This window comes from Polyergus mexicanus, unplaced genomic scaffold, assembly GCF_030449975.1.
Source record: "Polyergus mexicanus isolate NDT 795.1 unplaced genomic scaffold, iyPolMexi1.0 SCAF_15, whole genome shotgun sequence".
NCBI classification, from domain to species: Eukaryota; Metazoa; Arthropoda; class Insecta; order Hymenoptera; family Formicidae; genus Polyergus; species Polyergus mexicanus.
The window spans coordinates 862288-885197 of NW_027223335.1; the positions used below are offsets into that span (position 1 = coordinate 862288).

Genomic DNA, 22910 nt, shown 5'->3' on the forward strand with positions numbered 1-22910 from the left:
AGGAGAATTTCTGACCTCCAGTCTCTCGCGGGTACTATTTCCCGCGCCCAGTGTGTACTCGGGATTCCACAGCTTTCTTTTTCATCCACTATCTCGTGATACTCTCGACAATCGGCGTTTCTTTTTCTACTATCTTGCTCTTCGTCTCGCTACGGGACATTGTTTCCCTTTCTGTTCTGTTTGCGCTTTGCCTCTCAGGAGCATTGCATTCGCGAGATTCATTCGCGAGAAACTTTACATTTAACTCGACGTATACGGATTTTTTTTTTTTTTTTTTTTTTGCTACATGTGATTTTATATGCACGTGTTAATCAGCCGTATGAATTACTCGGGAATACGAGAATCAATTGAATGTTATACGATAGACTGTTTTAATTAATAGAAATCATGAAAACGAGGAAAGTTAGCTCGAGTCTTGCATGAGGACTTATATAAAAGTAAATAAATAAAGTTTATATCGAATTTATTAATGAAAAAAGATATAAATATTATTAAATAGCTTCTTGTGCTTATGAGCATTTTATAGCGCGGAAAACACGTATTACATGTGGCTGCTTATATATTTGCTTGCACGAGTTTTGCATATACGGTTGCATTCGTACAGGTGCTTCTGATTATACATTTATATACGTATCAATTGCATTTGCAATATCAATTTGCATTACTAAATTTTCATAGAAAATGTATTATTTAATAGCAAAAAAGTTTTTAACACAAAACTTTTGTAAAAAAGATATAAAAAAAGAAGGTGTATATTTTCTATCAATGATATACACTTATTTAAACTTATATACAATAACATTATTAAATTATATTGTATTGTAATATATTCTTAAAATACTTTTATTAATAAATTCCTTATAAATAAGAAATTTATTAATACAGACATTTTACTGCACTTTCTGTATACTTATATTTATTATAAGAGTTTTGAGAGAGAATGATAATATATTCTATATCTCATATCTAAATTTCTCAGTCAGGTATTATTACAATGTAAAAATGAAAAGTCTTAAATATTTCGAATATTCGTCATACATTTTATAGTCAATAAATGAGAGAAAGTCAAAGATATCATGTTCAAGTATAAAAACGGCTCCTTCTTCTTCTAGGTGATTAACGCGACATTAACCGGCAACCATTAGCGCATAGTAAATCTATTTATCAGATATGTAAAGTCATTTAATCATTCGTGTAATCGTCCATTTTCTTAGAAACCGTATCATTAAGAAGGCGAACTTCTGCCCCATTCTCGAAAATTGAAAACCTCATTTACTAATTCGTATAATTTTTCCTAAGCTATAAAAGCGTTCGCGCGCCCTAAAAAGAGGTCAGTTTATCTTTGAGATTCGTGCATTGTGCGTTTCGTAGTATTTCGATCAAGCTTGTTACAATCGCGATAAATTGACCATGACGAACTGTCCATTGGTGATATTACTTCTGGCAATGGCTCTAAGTGTATTCGGTGTAGATTTGACACGTTTCCGGATAGGAAACAAAGTTGCCCAGGAAGAAAGACGAGTGAGATGGCATCAACCGATCTGCATAATGGCCGAAAAGGACGTACCGTCGTGTTCCTCATTGAGAAAACTTCAAACAGAATACGAACATCGGAGCGCGAAGGGGCTTGTTGACGAGGACGAGTCCGGTCAAACGAAACCAATTAAAGTTGAGATAGGCGAAACCTCGAAGGGGGACGAGCAGGTGGGGATCGTTAGCGATGTTGAGACATTGTCCTCCGACGTTGTCGGCACGTTGCCGCTAGAATCCTCGGACTTGGTAATCGACGACGAATTGGCGGATCCCGGCAGAACGTCGAAATTGCGCTCGAAAACACCGGAGTTGGAGAATGTACGGCAACGACGATCCGCCAGACAAGACAGACACTTGACCACCGGGTCGATCCCTGAACATACAAAGGCCGGACCGATACACGTTACGAGGGTCCTGGATTCGCCGATTACCGCCACTCTGGTGGCGCGAGGATGTTTACCCGACATCGGGGTGCCCCTGTGCGCGGGTTATCAAGCGAATTTTACATCAGAGATCGTTAAGCCTGCGATAGAAGAAGACGAGTTAATTCTTAGCGAGTCGCACAGGACACGAGAACCGACGATCCCGGTGTCAAACAAATTTACGGATTCCCGGCAAGATTGTACTTTCTTGCGAAAACCGTTTGTCGCTAAACAAAGATTATCTCGAGCGAAGGGTGAACCCGTTCTTGATAAGATTCGCGAGTCCGAGATTAAACCAGTTTCTGTAATTACCGATACATTGTGCAAAATCAGTAGTTTGAAAACAATATCGGAAAAGTGGCAACTTTTTCGCACATTATTAAATAATCTTAACGTGAAAGATATTCTTCGAAGGACCTTCATAGATCTCTTATTGTCAGAGAGATCTAATCTGTCTGATAAACCTTCGCAGGAACAAGACACCCACCGATCTGAGAAGGCGAAGAACGAAGGATTTACACAATCGGAAGAAGGATATCTAAAGCATTCTACAAACTCAGAACCGGAAAATCCCTGCGATCAAGCAAACAAGTACAATGTCATCGATTTTCTGTACGATTCATTGGAGAAAAATGTGGAAATGATTGCTAAAATAAAAACTTGTTTTCGATATCTACTCGATCTTCATACGAAATTAAAAGAAACGATGAAAATTGAACGAGAACAATTGATCAAATTCAACGTCGATCGAGAAATCAATGCGACAGCGCCCGCATTGAAAAATAATTCGAAAATTGATCTTATTAAATCTGAGAATAGCGTGACGCTGGTCCAAACGAAAGATGTCTGAAAAGATATTAGCGAGGAATCGTGAGATAAAAGATCGCATTCTCGATAAATCAAAATTATCAGATATAATCGGAAGGAAGAAAGATGAAAAACCAAAAATTGTAATCGAATATAATACAAATGCGAATATGTCGGACAATATCTTTGTTATTCCACTCGGTGAACTCACCGAAATATGAGCTCGCGCTTCTTATTACCCGCGCATAACTAAAATATTTTCTTATAATATATGTAAAAAAAATTATATTAATAATTTAATAATTATATTAATAATATTTTTGTAATGGAAGACAATTATTGTATTATAGTAATTTTTTTATTATTTAATATATTATATTTTATTACTTTGTATTTCTTTTACTTCGCGAAGTTAGTTATAACCAAACGGAAGATAAACATACATTAGATAGTAAAAGGTCAAGTTCATTTTTAATTGGAACCGCTTTTGCAATTTGCTAGTTAAGTCTGTTTACATTAACGTATTTTTTTTTCTCAGAGATGAGAAGTTAGACCAACGACAAGAAAATAATTTAATCGTAAACGTAGCAACATACAGCGCTGAAATTCTTCCGAAGTCAGAAGTTCATAAGTTCGAATGATCCAACTATCAACCTCTTTCGTATAGCCATTTGTAACCAGTAAAAATGTCTGGCGTATATTTAAAAAAAAAATCTGAATTTTATTATTAGGTTTATATGTGAACGATAAAACAGTACGCAAAATTATCTTACTACGTATAATTATATGTAAGCATTTTAAAACACTGATTGTGAAGTATCTTTTTCTTTAATTTAACATACTAATTACAATATATCAGTTTTCGCAATAATGAAATCTAAATATAAATGAGAGAATATATGTTCAAAATTAGATCTTCTTTATTATTACAAAATCTTATTTGTATTCTTACAGTATCAGCCTCTTAATATTATAGTTATATGATTAATCCGATTAAATCTATCTTAGTTACAAACCGAAATTAATTCTGAAAAAGAATAATAATAATAATTTTCCAGCTTAGTTATATATTTTGTTCAAAATTTCTACCGCGATCGATGCTTTATGTAACAGCGGTTTTCTTAGCACGCGTACGTCATTTGTAATGACGACTCTCGCGCTCGTAAAAATCGATGGTGCACCGTAAGATACTCCACGTTTCGTTTATTGCGTATCATTGGTCATTCTCGCCTTCATCGACTTGTGAACGTGATGGCCTGATATTTTTCAGGACTATTCGATGTATGTTCCCGCCGGATATGCGTGACGCTCGCTACAGATCATACTTTGGTCGATTTTCCTTTCCCAATCTTTCTCGTCGTACACAGACTTTTCGATGCTTCGTCATGTTCTGATATTACTTTGAAATATGTGGTGCACGCTCATTCTTTTGTAGCCATCATTTTTGGTAACGTTTTTTAATGAAATTGGAAAAAAAAGAACATTTAATATAATATATGTATTATGTATTTATTTACGCTTTTATATTTTATTAATATAACATATAAAAGAGCCAATAATGATGTGTTGAAATCAATTTTTATATTGTTCATATTTTCTGAATTTTTTAATATATTGACGGTTTAGAAGTGCAATATTATTTTTTACGCTATATATAGGAATAATTATAATTTCTCGATATTGTTATAAAATTTCATATAATATTGATGTTTTTTAATTTTATTAACATTATTAATATTGAAGTTTTAAACATATATATGACAATTAAAAAGCAATAATCACATTACTGATACGATAATATTATCTATTTATTACTTCTTATAATCTATCGCTAAAAATAATTGATTGTTACTACAGCAATTTTTATTGTTACTTTCAACTCATTCCGCAGTCTTATATTAGATTGAACATCTCCAATCATTTTTTCAATTAATTTTAACAACCGTTTATCTCTATAAAACACACGTTTTCATTTAATTCTTATGTATGAGAATGCGAGTTTATATTTCATGCGTTTCTTTCTGACTCATTCACATTGATAGATTCGTCCTCTTGTTTAAAGATGAGAATTTTATGAAAGATAACAAGTGTGCCCTTTTTGCTTAATATCACGAGGATTAGATATACCTAATGACTAATGGCTGTAAGTCAATCGATTCACTCAAATATACGTCATAAATCATGCAGATTTCGATACTTTTCGAGTTTGAATAGAAAAATTATACGTTGGAAATTCATATGTCGGTTTTGAAAAACCGTCTATCACGAAGGGATAAAGCTGATAAATCTCGCTCTTCTTGTTGGCAAAATCTTCATCCGTACACCGTGGCAAAATAAACGGCAGTCTGAGAAATAAATAAGGAAAAATCTATTTAATGTAATATAATTTATTTTTTATATTCTCTTATTATAATATGTCTTAACGTTAATGTTATGCTCTTATTGTGTTACTACTGCTTCTCTCTCTCTGTTATCGTAAAAAGATGCATGAAAAATATAGTCATTTACAAAGACTGCCATTATTTATTCACTATATTCTTAGTCTTACCTTGACGGTACGCATCTTTGTATCTCATATATTATAGTATCTACGCGCTTGTCCATTCCTGAAAGACGCGTCGATGAATGCGCGTAGAATTTTGTATTATTTTTCGTTAGTTCGCGTCTTTTTTTCTCTGACAATGTTTTTGTCAGACTCCGAAGATTTTCTTTGGTTTTATTATAACTGAAATCAAAATTTCACATTGGATATAAATATGTTATATACAATATATATAAACGAAAGAGAATTTTTTTCAATTATAAGTTCTGTCACAAATGTAATAGTAAAATTTTCCTGAAGGCAAACGGAATTGGGTGATCCTTACTTGGAATTATTATAATTTTGAATATTAATAACTAATCTTCTCGATAACATATTGAAATCCTGAAATTTTTGCTTATTAGCTACGAAAATAGAAATAAATTTGTAATTTATGATATAGAAAATTTTATCATATATTTAGTTTCTGAAATATAATCTCAGTAGATGTAATAATGATATTTCTCTAAAAAGAAGATGGTGATATTTCTTTGAAAAGATTTCTCTGATATTTCTCTTACCTGTTGAATTTACATGAATCCAGATTCGGCGATATATATACACATGTATAAGGTGTACTCGATACGACTGCATCTTTTGTCGGAATATTTGCGCTTTTTTTCATTATACTATTATTTTTAACAATCTCTTCATTGTTTATATCGATAACTGGGTACGCATTTCCCATTATGACAAATAACTTCAAAGTAAAGAGAAATAAAAACGATTCCGATGAAATGCTCCTCATGGTTAGGTCAAAAGTCCTCAGCTACGTAAATACGCACGTTGCAATACTGAAAAATCGTATAAAATATTTTACCATGATTTATTACAAGTATTTTATGGAATTTCGCAATATATAAATTACATGTAGCAACGGATTTAGTATCAATGGCTAAAATCCTATCGTATCACTCTCTAGTTGACCCTAATAAATAATCTGCAATGTGCACATATTTCCAGTTAATGCGTAGCTGTTGTTATCTATATAATTTGTAATCGCTGTTCATTACAAAAGAGATGTTGAAGAGCATCCATGTAAAAACGATCTCAAATATTCGCCGAGAACGAGATTTTGCGTCACATAACTCAACGAGTATAATAAATACCTATTGTATTTTACAATGAATTATTAATTCCGACAATTAAACTGCACGTCCCGATTAAAATAAAAGTATGCCGGACGAAGCTCGCTGATTCGAATAATTGCGAAGTGTTAGAATAGAAATAGAACTGTTAACAATGATAAATGTCAGTTATGTAGCGCAGAGTTGATTTCAAGGGAATATACGGAGAACGAAATAATTCGTTGTCTGGCGATCAAGAAACGCGAAAGTTTTACACGGAAAAAGAGACACATCCTTTCTCTGCTATTTTTGCTTACATTCTGTTTGCCTTATAATATACAGTCTCTTTTATTACATCCTATTATTTTTATATTGTGCAATCGAAAATTATTATTGCGATCTATACACTAGAAGACAATGCGACTGTGTTCGATGAAAATTGCAATTACGCAGGTTGGATAAGTGCTAGGAACTTCTTCAAGCGCGTTTAAGAAGATGCACATTTCGACGCTTTTTATAATGTTAAAAATGTATATTTAAATGCAAATAATGCAATTTACTCATGTAAATCGTAAATGGATTTAATAGAAAATTCATATTTTACGCAATTATTCTTGTATTTCTAAAGTTCGCATTTAAAATCCAAAGTAAGGTAAAATAGAAATAAAGTCAAATGTAAAATATTAAGAATAAGTAAAAAATATGCAAGAAAAATACATTACTATCAATTACTATATGTATTATATTATAGAAATATATGCTAATAATCTTAAATTTTCCAATGTTTTATAAAATATTTCTTGCATAATATATTAATGATTTTATAAATGTAAAACTTATCTTTGAGGAATTGTTTCACCATAAATAGTTTATTATATAATTATTAAACATACATTGTTTCATATATAAAATCACGTCATAGATTTCTGAAAAGTTCTCGAATATTCGTTCTGCTTGTTAACGCTATGCGCGTAATGTCAATAGATATAATGGCTTGCATTTGAAGAGATATCGGAATAAGAATTGCGAAAACCGCATCAGAGGGAGAAAGGGTTGATGATCGCGAAATGTAATCAATAACAGCATTGTTCTATCTCGTTAGACACTTACAGATATAACATGATCATTCTATTAATTAGTTGATATGGATCCTTCGTTCGTAGTATTCCTGTTAAAATTTTTTATCTACGAAAATCTATCACGCTAATCTCACAAATTCTATAAAAGTTCCCTACCTTTTCAATCCCACGGGAATATTTATTGTAGCGATCGCACAATCTCGCGACGGTATGACGATTGATGCAGAAAACGCGATTGGCGCGTTATTAGTTATACGTCTCGGCCGATTGTTCTTTAATTACGGAAGATATTTTTCGAGAGGGTGATCCCGCAACGACGATGTAAAATCAACGAGGACGTCTCATACTAGACGTGAGCAATGTCCACCTCTATTTCACGATATCCTTCAAGGATATTATCCGAACAACAACCTCGAGTTTACACGCGAATCGTCGACGAGGAAGGAAGGAAAATTTCCTCGCTATGACTCGCTGGCGTTAAAACGCTAAAAAAGAATTACCGCGCAACAACATTACATTCGTCATTACGCTATTCCGTCGACGCGTCGCGACGCAAATGTGCATCCGCAAGGCAACCACCCTGCGTCAACCCCGGGTAAAGTAAACGGCTCGATAAAACCCAAACGAATGAAGTAGAGCGACGGCGAACTCGCTCTGACTCTTCTCTCCCTTAATTTGAATAATAATCTTATCATCCCTGTGACTTAGTCGAAACGCCGCCTCTGCGTGTATATACGCCACGCCGAGGAATTGTCAGCGTTTAATCGCGCTAACATCTGACAGCAATTCGTCACTCTACGCGTTATACAGATATGGGCATGAGAGCGCATTTAGCTACGTGTTCGCTTAGAAATTTCACCGTGGAAACGCGTGCCGTATAGGGCTTTCGCGCTTTACTGACGGATCACGCTATATCGACTTATATATGTACTTGTCGCTGTATCACGCCAACAGTAACGAAACACTGGGACTGCGGATAATTAACGATGTTGCAATCATAATGAATATCTGGAATATCGTCATGAAGATTGTAACCAGTAAAATATGACGGGGTGTTCGTAAGTAATAAATTTATTTATTTATCGAATCTGTGAATTATGTCATGATATTATGTCTGAATTTCATATTTATTCCACATTTAATTTCTTGTCGAGCAATATAAGTGATAACCTCTGCAGAAATTTTTGCTTGGCAAAAATCAATTAAACATATATTTATCACAAGAATACGTAGATAAAAAAACTTCAAAAAAAAAAAAAAAAAAATTCATTTTTTAAATTTCTTTTATCGTATTCTCATTTGATAAGTTTATTACTATATATATATAACTATAGAGAGAGAGAGAGAATAGATTTTTGTACGAATATTATGGTATGTTCAAAATACAATTAAGAACTAACTCATTTAGCTGTCAAATAGTTATTTGATATTTTAAAAATTTTGTTTTATATCTTTAAAAGAGCTTAATCTTTAATGAACAATTTTACATAAACATAGTATTTTAGTTTTTATAATCAGTTTTGATATCTAAAAAATGATCCCTTAATTGGAGTATGTCTATATAAGATGAAACTTCCACGGCCAAATATGGTAAAAATATATAAATTAAAATAAATATATTACTAGCGATAAAAGAATTTAGGAGAACTAGCGATACTAGCATAGATTATAAATCTATGCTAAGCGCTATTAACGATAACCGAACGGGGTTCAGTCTCTTTTAAGAGGAATGGAGACGGGTTATCACTGTGTGATATACTATTATAAATGCGCCCAAACACGCATCATTAAAATATACCCGCGATCGTCTAAACTGCGTTCAAATATTACGTTCCATTAATTAATCAGTGTCTCCAAAAGTCGAACACCGAACACGTAGACAAACATTTCAGATTCTATCTTGAACCTCGATCTTTCATATTTAGGATGGACAAACTTTTGCTCGTTTTGGTGCGAGAGTACTGTAATTTTTGTATGAAACATGGATAATAAAGAAACTATTCAGTCCATCCGTTAGCATCGAAATAAATGAATTTCTGGCGCAGCAATTTATTTATTTGCTTATTTATTAGTATCGTTCTTGTGATTGAAAAATGTGCATTATTAGTAAAAAAAAAAGCAGAACAAACAGATCTTCTAGAAATATGATGAAAAATGATGGTTCTTTTGCACAGTACCTTGACAAATAATGATCTAGCAAGAAAACCAGGGACTTACCTTGTGAATCTTCGAATTATGCTTTGAGGAAGAGACGCCCCTCATATAATTTTGCGATTAACTTTTAGCGTACAGAGCGGTTTTCTGAAAATTTTTGCAAAGTAATGACGTTTCTCGCGAAGTAGAATTATATGCCTTGAACGATATCAGCTTTTCTCTCGTGGATCGCGACACGATGAAGCGATTTTGAATCGCTCTGAGAAGGACCGGACAAATTTTTTTTTAAATACGATTTCTAAGGATCGATAAGGTATCGTAATAATCGTGGATGACGAGACCGCGCGTAAACGGATATGCGTGTATGCGAGGAAAGGCAGAAGGATGTCTCGGCCGATGGATGTCGGGGAAGGCGAATGTGAAATGCGAGCAGCGGACGGAGACGAGAGCCGAAGGAGACGACGAGGAGCACGTATAGAGCGTCCGGATTGACGTCGGTCGTGTTACTATGGCAGGAGAACTCGCGATATGTGTCTGTCGAAAGAGATCAAAACAACTAGTTTCAGGTCCCTACCACAAAGTTCTTGCCGCTTCTCTTGCCACAACTACGTCACGACGGCCACGAAGTCTCTCGCCGAAGGAATCGATGTCGTCGCCGGGGGTGTCAGAAGACACAGGAATAGAGATTCGCGCCTCAAGTCGGGTGAAGTTACTCGAAATGTTCTTGCGAATGCTGCAATGCTTCTGTGCGTCCGTCATGTGCCGATTAAATATAATTGCGCGATTTTTATATAGACAACGCGTTAGAGGGGGGAAAATTAAATAGATTGTGATCGCGTATACTTCTGCGGGGCTGGTCGATTAATGGCATTATTTTATTTTTTACGTTATCGTCAACCAAAAGAGAGACGACGCGGTAACTTTCCTCGCGGTATTTATATTGTATATGAAAAAAAAATGAGAGAGAGAGAGATTCTGAAACACAATTTCTTTTCTGAAAACAGCAATTTAAGTGAGTATCCCTGATACTCGATTATAAATATTTATTATTTTTTGAGTATTTAAAAAAATAAGATAGCTATGTTATAATAGCATAATTTTTTTTCTATTACGAATAATGACGAGTATAAGAATACGAATATTAATAATGGAGCAACAGCGCGCCCGCGCACAAGTGTATTTTTTTCTAAATAAATAATCAGGGAAAAATTTGAAAGTCGATTTTTTCGAATCTCGAAACATCACCGTAAAGAAAGAATTGAAATTTAATGTAATAATTAATAAGGTATACAGTAATGTAATATAATTGTATATTTATTTCAGCTGACTAGATTACATATTGTATAATTCAACTATGATAGGATAGTCATTGTATGTGCGTAAAGGCAACACAATCTTTTTAGAATAATCGAGTTTATCGCTATTTCAAGATAATAAGCTTAATTTTTGATAATTATGCTTATAAAATAACAAGGTCAGGTTGATGTGCCGCATGCTGTAAAATATGTTTCCGATGTGTCAAATTTTACAAATAAAAATAAGTAACGCTTAAAAATGAGTTATACACGTGTGCTTTATATCGCATCAATAACCCGGAGGTCAGTCAGAAGTCGATTACCATTGATTTAATCTAGAGGTCAGGCAGTATTTTCGCGCTATATGCAATGTTAATGATTACTCCATCCTTTAGCATCTATAAACAAATATTGCGATCAAGATTCAACGTGCAGATGAACTGTATCGTATCTTTTATATTTGATAAGAGATAAAGACACTATTATCTTGATTTTGTCAAAAGATTTTAGCTACAAGGAAAATTTTGGCAAAATAGACATTTGTCATTCTCTTTTATTATCAATTATTTTAAAAATTTCACCCATATCGATTTTATATTTTTCAACAATGTGTATCATCACATGAATATCCCGCCTAGAAATAATGATAATTTTTTATAAATTTACAATAAAGTGAAACAAAATATTGTTCGCATAATGATGTCGTCTAAAATAAAAATGGATAAAAGAAACTATAATTTTGCTATTATTTTATTTTATTATTAACTTAACAATTATGTATATGTTGTATGAATATCATTTTCTGCGGATTATAAAAAAATACATTAGCTATTTTTTTTTGTTTTTTAAATAAAATAGATATATTATAGTACAATTTTTTTCTATTATGAATAATGAGGAACATAAGCACGAATATTAATGGAATAACATACAGTACACAAGGTTTTTTTTTGTTTTGTTTTTGTTTTTTTGTTTTTTTGTTTTTTTTTTTTTAAATAGATGATCACGAAAAGATTTGTCGCATAAGAATATAAAGTTAGAGAATGCATATGTCGTCTGCATATCTACTGGAATCACATAGGAAACCGATATATAATAGCATCGATATCGAGTTGGTTTCCCGTCGCGAATTGCCAGCCACGCGCGTGCACCAGCAATCAATTGCACGTCGTATAATTATCGTTTGTCCGAAGTTTGTAATAACTGATTAGGCCCAAGGCCTTTCTCTTAGATCTCCTCGTTGCGCGCGCAAATCTCGAGGATGCCACTGAAGGCAATCGGGAGCGCGCAATCCCGCTGCGCGATCACCATCGGCAGGTTAACAGAGTAAGTAACGGATAATTGAGCGCGCCAGCTTTTACTTTGCACGTGACAGCATACCGATGCACGTGCACCCCAGCACGTGTGCGGCCACGGATGTAAGAGGGTTGGCGCGCGACACACGTGAGAGAAGCTCGGCGCCGCGGTGCACGTGTATCCCGTTGGAAACGCACACCACGACACGATTTAAACGCTTCTACAGCAAGTGACGCGTGCATGTGTAGCGCACAACTTGGCCCGATAATCTCCATAATGGAAAATTAACTATCCGCATAACATCCGCGATCGGAGATCATGAGACGGTTCTCTCTTCTTGCATCCTTGCAGTCCTGTTGACAAGACGACTAACTAAGAATCGGCGCGATTCCGATTATGCACTTTGGTGATACGATTTAAGAATTATCTTTAACTATTTCTTTCTAAGAAGCAAGACAAATATTCCTAGAATACGATATAGCTCCTAGTTATTCAACTTACACGAGTATTATTAAATATATACAGAGAGTAAATAAATTTCTCCAATCAAAAATATTTGTGTCACTTAAATTATAAAGTAAAGATATTAAATTGTAAATTGTGAGGAATCAAATCGAAATAAAAATATATTAAATATATAGTAAAGCTATTTAAACAAATATTGTAACTTGTTTAAATCCTTCTCTTGTCAAATTCATGTAAATATATCAAAAATAATAAGTATCAAGAAGGAGGGGGAAAAAAATGAGCAAAATTATTACACAGAATAATATACAGTTTGCTAACACATTTTCTTTCTAATTTCTTTTTGTAATCTACTTTGTTTTTATGACTAGTGACGGTATTTAAAAATTATTGCTACCTCGACGCGAAGTAACATTCTACAAAAACATTAATAAATAGTACCAATAATTTATGAGAGAGAGAGAGAGAGAGAGAGAGAGAGAGTTTAGTTTAATATATATATATATATAATTCTTATAAATATTAAATACAATTCTATTAATTTTTTATAATATAAATTAGATAAATATACTGAATTTAATAATTTAATTTTTTTTTAAATTATTTTATTATTATTAACTACAATGACTTTTCATTATTACCTTTGTCTTATAAGTACTTCAAATACTTTTGAATAATATCAAAGTAATTGATATGTTCTCTAAGATTTGTTATCAAATGATACCGAAATTGTAATAACACGAATTAAATATTTTTCTTACCTGATGTTTTGGAAGGAAATACACGAAACTCAGAATAGAAAAGCTTAGTGCAGAGATTTCATCTACTTTCTCAAAAATTTATATAAACAATTAAACAAAGAGATTATTATAATTCTAAGATTATATTAAATGTAAATTAAAACTTTTGAAGCTTATTATAAATTGCATTAATTTTTTAATCGCATTTAAAGTCATGAATCTCGTTAACATATTAACTGAAACTTTCGAGTTACTAAAGTTTTTTCGTCTAACTTGAACGACTAATCCTATTAAAATAAATAATTTTTTTAAATTTTACATATAGATAATATGTATGTATATTTGCAGTTGGATGTGTGAAATTTTAATTCTTTTCCATCGCTAATAATACAAGAAATCTATTATTGACTTTACACACATCTTTTTATCAAAAAATTATCATTATAATTTTTGCGACAAGAAAGGTCATTCTGTTTGTTAAACATACCTATTACCAAACACTGACGACAAGATATCCATAAATTAAGTAACTATATAATCTTTTGTTACACATCATTTATGCGATTGAAGGGCATATCAAAATATAATGTTTAAACTAATTGCTTCAAACAAAAAATACGGATAAAATATGTCGCATGAGTTGCGCAAATGAATCGTTTATGAGATAAGATTACCTAATGAAGAGATGTGTGATAAGAAAGAAAATCGGTGATTTTGGTTATATAGGAGAAGTGACAAATAGAGAGACAGGGAGAATCAATACACAAAACAAATAGATTGGTTAACCCAGAGAGGCATGTGAACTCGTCAACCTATTTACAAGATCCATGATCAAACTCTTAAGTCATAAGCTCTTTGTATTTTAATTCTTTTAATTTCTTTCTTTTAACTTCAAGGCCACTCTTTAGTTAAAATCGCTCTTTAATGAATTTAACTGTAGTTAATATCTTCCGTTTTTATTTGTAACGCTATTTTATTTCTTTTTCCTTGCCTGATTTTTAAGCTTACTAAATTTTATGCAGATCTTACAGTTTAATGTTAACATGTTATTGACGCAAAATATTATGTATATATATTTCTGAATAGTATGAGAAATAATCAATCACATATTACATGTCTATACGTTTATATGTTATATATGTTTTATACACATATAAAACTTTCAGTTTTATATGTGTATAAAATTTATTTTATGTTATAATTCCTTTTTTGTATTATTTTCTGTAATTCTTTAACAATATTCAGAAATAGAAAATTTATCTTTATTCTTTATATATATAAGTTTCTATTTACTATATTAAAAATTTAAAATTATTTACAGTTTTATATATATACATATATACAATATAATGATTGTATAAATAACTGTAAATAATTTTAAATTTTTAATATAACAAATAGAAAAATAATTAGAACAAAACTATTCTTTCTAAAAAACACAAATTTTTCTACATATTGAGATTATTTTGTTACATACAAGAAAAACTTTTTACGCCCATAACTAATCATCGCGTATGTACGGCAATTTAATGCATAAGTGCATGCATAGTGATCTTCCCATAGGGGCACGCAAAAGCGCGAAAATAGAATTACTTTATCATCAAATTAATACCTTATCAAAAAAAAAATTAAGATAAGAAAATTTAATATATTCAATAATTTAATGTAATATTAATTTAATTATATTGAATATCCCCGGGTAAATAACAGGAATCTCTTTAAATAGAACATCAAAATATTGAAATAGAATTTCTATCTTGTATTTTTCGCTCTAAACGGATAGATGATCAAAAATAACTATCGTTATATTTATTATTTGCTTAGGCAGATAACGTATCAAGTGATTCAGATGTTTAATCTATGACCTATGTATATACTACTAAATTTGATCATCTAATTCCATATATATATATACAAAAAGTTATGTTACGTCAATCTTAAGATCATAGAATTATATAATAAGAATATGTGAAAATCTGTTTATAAAAAAATATCAGATGAAATAGAGTAATTAAATTTCTATTTATAGTTAAATAATATTTGAATAGTCTGAACTATTTATCTCAATCATTTCATCGTGTTGTAATACGTTGTGCTTGTAAAAATACGTTCGCTTTTCTTTTTCTATATATTGTAATCGCGTTACGAATATACATAAAGACGCGAGTAATTAATATTTTACTCTACGTTGCTCTATGGCAAATGTTTACGACGGGGAGCCGCGTAACAGCGGCTACAATTAATTCGAGTCGAGTTAAGGCGCAAAGAGTACATACCTGGCAGCGAACCAAGATGTTATACTGCAAACGCGCGTATACACAAAATTATCCGGATTTTCATCCAACGAACAAATCGAATTACCGTATAGCGGACCGGTGGACAACGGCCTCATTTACCGTAGCTATCTTTTTCTCTCTCGGTTAAACTGCCCCAACAATGCCCAACACCCGACATTAATAGCGCAATAATGCCATAGCTAAACTGTACGATATAAAAAGAAACTAAGTCAACAGCTGGCTTGGCTTACAGTCAAATGGCACCTGCACTGTATTCTTGAATATACATCAAACTTTATTCCCGTCGACGGCACTCATAAATCTCAGATGAATTACGTCGATTTTTATTTTTTTTTTTTTATTTTTTATCGATGAGGAAGAAAGTAGCAAGGAAAGTATAAATTGATCTACAGACATTACTTTATTGCTATCAATGATATCGGCTGTTAAAATATCAGGGAACAATCGTCAACTTTTCAGAAATTCTTTACTTCAACGAAAGATGACAGTTCTGCCTTTTTTTTTTTTTATAATGAAAAAAGTATAATCAATTCATAACGATTGATATAAAATCAATATTAATAATATCTATACAAAGTTTTTGTACTTATGGATTTTTCTTGAAATAAGATCAGATAGTACGAAAACAGAGAGTCGTCTTTAAATAAGACCGATGAATAAATTTTGACGTATATTATTTATTAAGATTAGACACGCGCGCGTAAGAAAAATAAATTTCGGAGCGCTTTCTACTGGAAAGAAAATTTTCCATTTAGAGAAATTCGACTTTAATAAATTCGCGTCGTCTGCTCGTGTAAATTATACGAGCCCACGCAAGCGAAGCGCGCGGAATTATTCGCCGTTAGTTCGGCGCCGGCTTCTACAGGATCGCCCAAACGAAGGCGTGCATTATATGTAAGTTATCCACTTCGATGAAATACCGGCCATTAACGCGACATAAATGATAAATATATAGAGCATGAAACAAATCATAAACATGTGGAGCACGATAAAGAAAATAAAGAAGATTGCTCCAAAACAAAATGATAGTGCTCTCTTATCGTTTCAACTGGACATTTTTTTTAATTCTGTCGTAATTATACAAATTAATTTTAGAGTACTTTTGACTCTTTTATGAAGATATTGCAGGAAAAAATAATAAATATGTATAAATTTATTTTTCTCTCTTTTATTTAATTCATATGATTTATAATAAATTTATAAACAGAAAAGGGAGGGAGAAGTAACACACTAGAAAAATATTACATACATATCTTTCACGTACAACTAATTTTACGAAACATTATGTGTTTTTTATATTTATATAAGAAATAAGATCAAATTATATATTTATATTATATTATTATATTATATATTATATTATTTATATTATATTTATATTATATTATATATTTATATTATATCATATTTATATAATAAATTAATTTCTTATGTAAATAAACTTCTTTCCAAGATATACAAATGATTGAATGTGTAACTGAACGAAATAATTAATTAATTAAGTTAAAAACTAAATTTCAGCAAAAATAAATCATGAGATAGAGAAAATAACAGGTTTATTTATTTCATAACATTAATCTATTCTGTTTCTTTCGACAGAAATCTGTATATTTTTAATGTTGCGCTAAATTTGAGACAACCTGTAAAAATCGACTCTTAAAACTTTACTTCCTGAACATTCGTTACGAATGGTCGAGTGTCCGACTAATCGTACCGAGTGCCGAGTGAAGAGGACATCATGCTGAAACAATCGGGCTTTTATACGCAGAATTTTATAGAATCAATGAAGAATCATATGAATCTCTCTTTTTTACGTATACTACTTAAATTATTATAGTATATATAGCAATGGTTTACTTAGATACAATTTTGTGTGAATTTAAATATATATATCGAAATATTCGTTATTTAGATAACGATTTATAATATAAGTTATTTATATATAATTATTAAAATTAAATAAGAATGGTAAAGAAACCTTGACGATTTAAATCTACGAGTCATTCTATTTTAATAATTTATCGAGGTATCATTAATTAATTAATTAATTAATTGTATCGTGTTATTTTGTTTTAATAATTAATTAACAACTATAATTAATTAATTTATATTATATTATATAATAATTTCTCTACAATTATCATAAAGATGGAATAAAATATATATAGGATGGTGTGAAACATTTTTGTAACAATTATTTTATTACACTATTTTCACAAATAAAATTCTCAACAATCGTGATAACGATTACAAAAATTTAGTAAAACTATATAGCATATTTGATAAAGTATTGATAAGCAAAACAGTCGAATTATAAATAAGAGATAAATTTAAACGTATCTTCTTTTCTTTTACAATTTCTGCATAAAATTTGTGAAAGTATTTTAAAATTTTAATTTGTGTTATTTAAGTCATAAATATCAGCAAAAATGATACACGACAAATAATCAACTTTACTTCATAATACAAATGTTGGACAGAACTTTATAAAAGTATAAATTTAATAATCAACTGAATACACGAAATATCAATTTGACTCAAATCTAAACTAAATTCATAATTAAATCGGGTAAATTTTTCGAATATTTGGAAAATCATGTTCGTGAGTTTCTTTCTCGAGAGCCCGGCGAAAGATGAGTCGCCAGCGATTCTTGTCTCGCCTCGCACAGCCGGAGTCGTTGGATCGACTTCGTATATCCGCGAGGCTCACCTAGTCATTTGGTGCGAGCACTCGGTCGCGGACGTGTTCGAGTTCACTCTGTCTCGTGTTCAGCAAACAGGTTCAGGAGCGATCGAATTGTGAGACCGACGTTTCGATATGCGTAACACGGACATCCGAGCGCAGGTGAGCCTCCTGAGACTCGTGTCTCTTACTATGTCGCGTCCTATACAATGGAAAAGATTCGAGTCGACGCGTGTCGTCGAACATGTGGACGGTGATGTAATCGATGACGTTTCACAAATAAATTTTTAGAATAAATCATGTTTCAAGAAATTTTTTTGGTAGATAATAATGAAGGTGGTATAGCGGAATATAATTTGATTGCTTTAAACATATATTCTTTGTTGTTATAATACTTATGAAGAAATGTGTATGTATGACTTTGTATAATTGGAGCGTTCTTAAAGCTATGTTAATATATATATTTTTTTTATCTTTTTAGAATCATGATAATAATAAAAAATATATATATGCGAAATATATAACTTCCTGTATTGTTTGCTACAATATAATAATAATCTATGAATATTTTTATTATCGTATATTAAAATTAGATATATTTTACTTATTTTCATTATAAATACGGAATCTATATATATATATATATATATATATGTTCTATTATTTAAATATATATGTGTTACTCACATATTTTAAAAATATATTTTTAAAATATATTTAAAAAAGATATCTACCTATATATATAACACACACATACATTTCTTTGATATCAAAGATTTCTGATAGATTTGCTTACATTTTATCCAATTTATTCAATTGATTAAAAATTCACATAAAAATTCAATATTAATAAATTCTGGAAAAATTAATATTCATCGGAAGAGAGATATTCGCGTGAAAAGATATTGCGACAAATAAAAAATAAGCTCCATTTTGATTGTGTAATATTCGAAGAGAACCGTACAATTGAAGTGCTTGGCGATACAACAAGTCTTTATATATGATTGCATCAACGAACCGGGAAACGAGGGTAGACACACGAGTATACAATCGTTTAACTAACAGCGTCATTGGAGTTCAAGCCACAACTGATATAATCGGCTGGATCTTTCGGTTCGGAGGTCAACATTCTCCTACTTGAACAATCTATCGTTCCATCGAAACATAGTAGCATCAACTTATGTCAGTGATGTAAAATTTCCAATGGATATTTTTTTTTTTTTTCCCCCATACATACAGTTGTGTTTTGATGCATCACATATATTAAAAGATTAACATAATTGCATATATAATTTAAATTAACAGCATTAAATACAGCTCTTTCCCAGCAATAAGATATAATATTTCAATAGTTTTTATCAATTAAAAAATATTATATATTATTAATTAATAGATGCTTTTGAATATAATTTAAAAATATTTTAGAATCAATAATTTTTTAATTTATTGCCTTTTGAATTTTATTAATTTATAGTTACAACCATTTTTATTTTAACGCTGTAATAAATGTGCGTGTATGATTTTTCTTCTTTTTAATAATAATATTTATATGTGTGTGCGTTCAAAAAATGGAACGCAATATTATGATAAAAGTATAAACAGATATAAAATTATGTAAAGAAACAAAATGTTTGATAATTGTGTGAATATTACTAATAATAATTTATATCAATTCTTATACACAAATTATTGTTCGCATAATATTATACGGAAAAACACTAGGATTAACTTTGTATTTGTATCTAGAGAAGTTTGATTGTATTTTAAAAATGAGATTGACAAAACTAAATGGAACTTGAGGAACGAAACTTTCGAGGAAAAATACGCGTCATCGATCGAATCATCAGATTATATTGTTTGGCCATTATTGTTTGACAAAAAGTATTTTTTCGTCGACCTTAGAAATTTCAGAAATTATTTTTAAATTTCAGTAAAAATGACGATCAAGAAATATATTATCGTTGTATATTTTTGAAGACCGATAAAAAAAGAGGTATTTTGTTTTGTATATTATATAATGAATGATGAAGAATTTTTTATCGCACGTTTTATCAAACATATTAGTACGATAACTTTAAATAGCATTCTAACATATTAATTTTGTATAATTATTTCAAAGAATCAACAATCGGAAGCTAGAGAATTTTCTTACACACATTTCAAGATTAAATACTAATGATATTATTGACAAAGTGTGTTTAGCTGCCCTCTTTTAAATCAATGCAACAGAAACATTAGAGGGGAACAATAGGGTGGGATCAAAAAGCCTTAAAATTCAGATGTTTCTTTTCATTTGCCAGACTTAACATATACGTATAGATTAATATACAAAATAGCAAAGGCGACCTTGTCCATGATTCTTCGCGATCGCGGCTCGAAACGAGGATAACAACGAAGAATGAAAGCCCACGAGTTCGCTCGCGTTTCTATTCCCATCCGCGCGATTCATACGTTTTCGCATGCCACTTGAGTCATTCATATATACGGACGAAATTCCAGAAAAAGCGACGTCGACGCGGGAACGAGATGACGTAGCCCACCACCCACCTGTCGACAACTACGCTATTTTCGAGATGCACTTCGCGCCCATATAACTTTACGTTGATGCACGCGGTATGTTACCGCGAGTTTGGCTACCGGATTCGCTTGCGACATGCCTGCATATACGCCAGATAAGAAACGGGTTTAACATTCTTCAGCTTACATTCTATCCGTAGAAAAAAAAGATTAGGTTTGTCACAGATACATGTTATAGAAGAATTGACTTATTGTCTATACATAATTAAAAACTAAATGATTATTTATTAATCTAGGCACCCATCATTATATTCAAAACATTTGATTAAAAATGCCTAATTAACGGTTTCGTAAATGAACAATTTTTAGAAGATTATATATGTATGATAAATTGAAAAAAAAAAAAAATCTTGAAAAATTATTAACTTTTCTGTTGATTTATTGCAAAATAATTATAATCTAATTTACATTATGATACATGAAATATTAATTGTGGCTTTATTGAATGGTTTCATTAAATTTTATAAGTTTTCTCAGATTTATTCTTTTTTCTATTGCAATTCAATGTTTTGATTAATAATTTGACGTGGAATATTAAAGATCTGTCACTTTATATTAGCTACATGGATAAATTATAAATATTTGAGATACTAAAAATTATTATATCGCACAATCGTAAATCAGAATGATGTTCTCCACCAAGTTATTTCATCTTGCGTTTTCACTACAACATTATTGTTTCTCAGAAAAAGAGAATATCTCAAAAAAAGTCTTATATCACAAAAAGGGTGATTTATATACAACTTTAATTAAAATGTTAAAAATGTAATATCTTTGTTTAAATGATTACTACTTTAGTAGATTATAACAATTCGAAGATTAGGAAAGGCCAGAGCTCAGACGAGGGCAACACAAAGCAGAGAAAAATTATAGATATCATTGTCTTATAACATTGCCATTGCGTTGTACAATATCCCTCTTTTATCGCAGAAACGTGCAATGCTGTGGAGAATGCAATAATGTGTTTCGTATCACCGACATAAATTGCGCAAATAACTTTTCGTAAATACCCGGAGCGGCGATGCGCAATCGACAAATGTTCTCCGCGTGGCATCTTTACTACCAAGGTCCAAAAGGTTCACTAATCATTGAGCAAGAATATACCATAGCTTTCTATCAAATGACAAGACTTTCTATGATCGTGAAGTATAGCTTCCGAGATGTTTACGAATCCGTTAGTTAAACTCACATTTCAATATCACGCACTCAGCGCATTTTTTCCAATTATGTAATATACAAATAATACACCGGAAATGTCTCTTTTTTTTTAGATGCGAAGGTAGATTTTCGTAGGTGTTTTGAGCCAGCAGCATTGCTGGCCGTTGAAAAAAATCGTCTGTTTATAAATTGATTCGCAACTTTATGCCACGAAGACGAGAGAGATGTTCATAAAATGATTCCGTAAATTAAGCGTCATGCAATTGATATTTTGTTTTCGTTTGAGAAAAAGCTCACACACACACACACACACACACACACACACTAACTTCTAGTATAAATATAATAAATATTGACACGTAAAATATGAATCAAAACTATTTCATATCTATTTCATCGAATATTTCATATAATATTCTCCCTTGTACAAAACATTTTATTTTATTTTTATACACATGTTTATTTAGACTAAAGATATTTTAATAAAAACGCAATATATATATATATATATATATATATATATATATATATATATATCACAACCTCTCTCATATGACAGCTAATTATAGTCATTAAGAAAAATAAATTTTCGAAAGCTGTGTATAAAATCAACACCAAATGAGAAAATTAAAGAATATAAATAATAGTTGATTATTAAGAAACATAAATTTTCGAAATCTGGGTCTAATCAAGCGCCAAATGAGAAAATAAAGCAATTAAGATATAAATAATTAAGAGACATACAGAGGTTTTATC

At 31.1% G+C, this 22910-nt stretch overlaps 2 protein-coding genes across 5 annotated transcripts in view; one reads left to right on the forward strand and one right to left on the reverse strand.

Annotated features, from left to right (window-relative positions):
- Nucleotides 1–22910, forward strand: part of Phyhd1 (Phytanoyl-CoA dioxygenase domain containing 1) — a 129417-nt gene that overhangs the window by 103905 nt on the left and 2602 nt on the right. The window contains exon 1 of one of the 2 annotated variants that reach the window (XM_070308357.1): nt 18427–18581. The exons of the other annotated variant lie outside the window; for it this stretch is intronic. Coding sequence (XP_070164458.1) covers nt 18555–18581 — 27 coding nt within the window. The 5' untranslated portion in view covers nt 18427–18554. Of the gene's footprint in view, nt 1–18426; nt 18582–22910 lie in introns of those variants that run through there. 2 annotated transcript variants of the gene reach the window in all.
- On the reverse strand, nt 3716–10362 carry LOC138939801 (uncharacterized). Of its 3 annotated transcripts, XM_070307985.1 has the most exons (5): nt 10218–10362; nt 9707–9790; nt 5865–6137; nt 5311–5487; nt 3716–5107 (listed from the first exon to the last, which is right to left on the reverse strand). In XM_070307985.1, exons 3-5 carry the CDS (start codon nt 6089–6091, stop codon nt 4942–4944), a joined length of 570 nt encoding a protein of 189 aa, XP_070164086.1. In that variant the 5' UTR covers nt 6092–6137; nt 9707–9790; nt 10218–10362; the 3' UTR covers nt 3716–4941. The 3 variants fall into 3 exon arrangements, with proteins under 3 accessions (XP_070164086.1, XP_070164087.1, XP_070164088.1); XM_070307986.1 differs by lacking the exon at nt 9707–9790; XM_070307987.1 differs by lacking the exons at nt 9707–9790; nt 10218–10362 and adding an exon at nt 7646–8367.

Excerpts from the sequence above, each read along its gene's own strand:
- LOC138939801 (XM_070307986.1), bottom strand. The coding sequence starts at position 6,091 with ATGAGGAGCATTTCATCGGAATCGTTTTTATTTCTCTTTACTTTGAAG. Across the intron at positions 5,488-5,864 it reads GATTCATGTAAATTCAACAG|TTATAATAAAACCAAAGAAA; the intron begins GTAAGAGAAATA and ends TTTTGATTTCAG. Across the intron at positions 5,108-5,310 it reads CAAAGATGCGTACCGTCAAG|ACTGCCGTTTATTTTGCCAC; the intron begins GTAAGACTAAGA and ends TTTATTTCTCAG.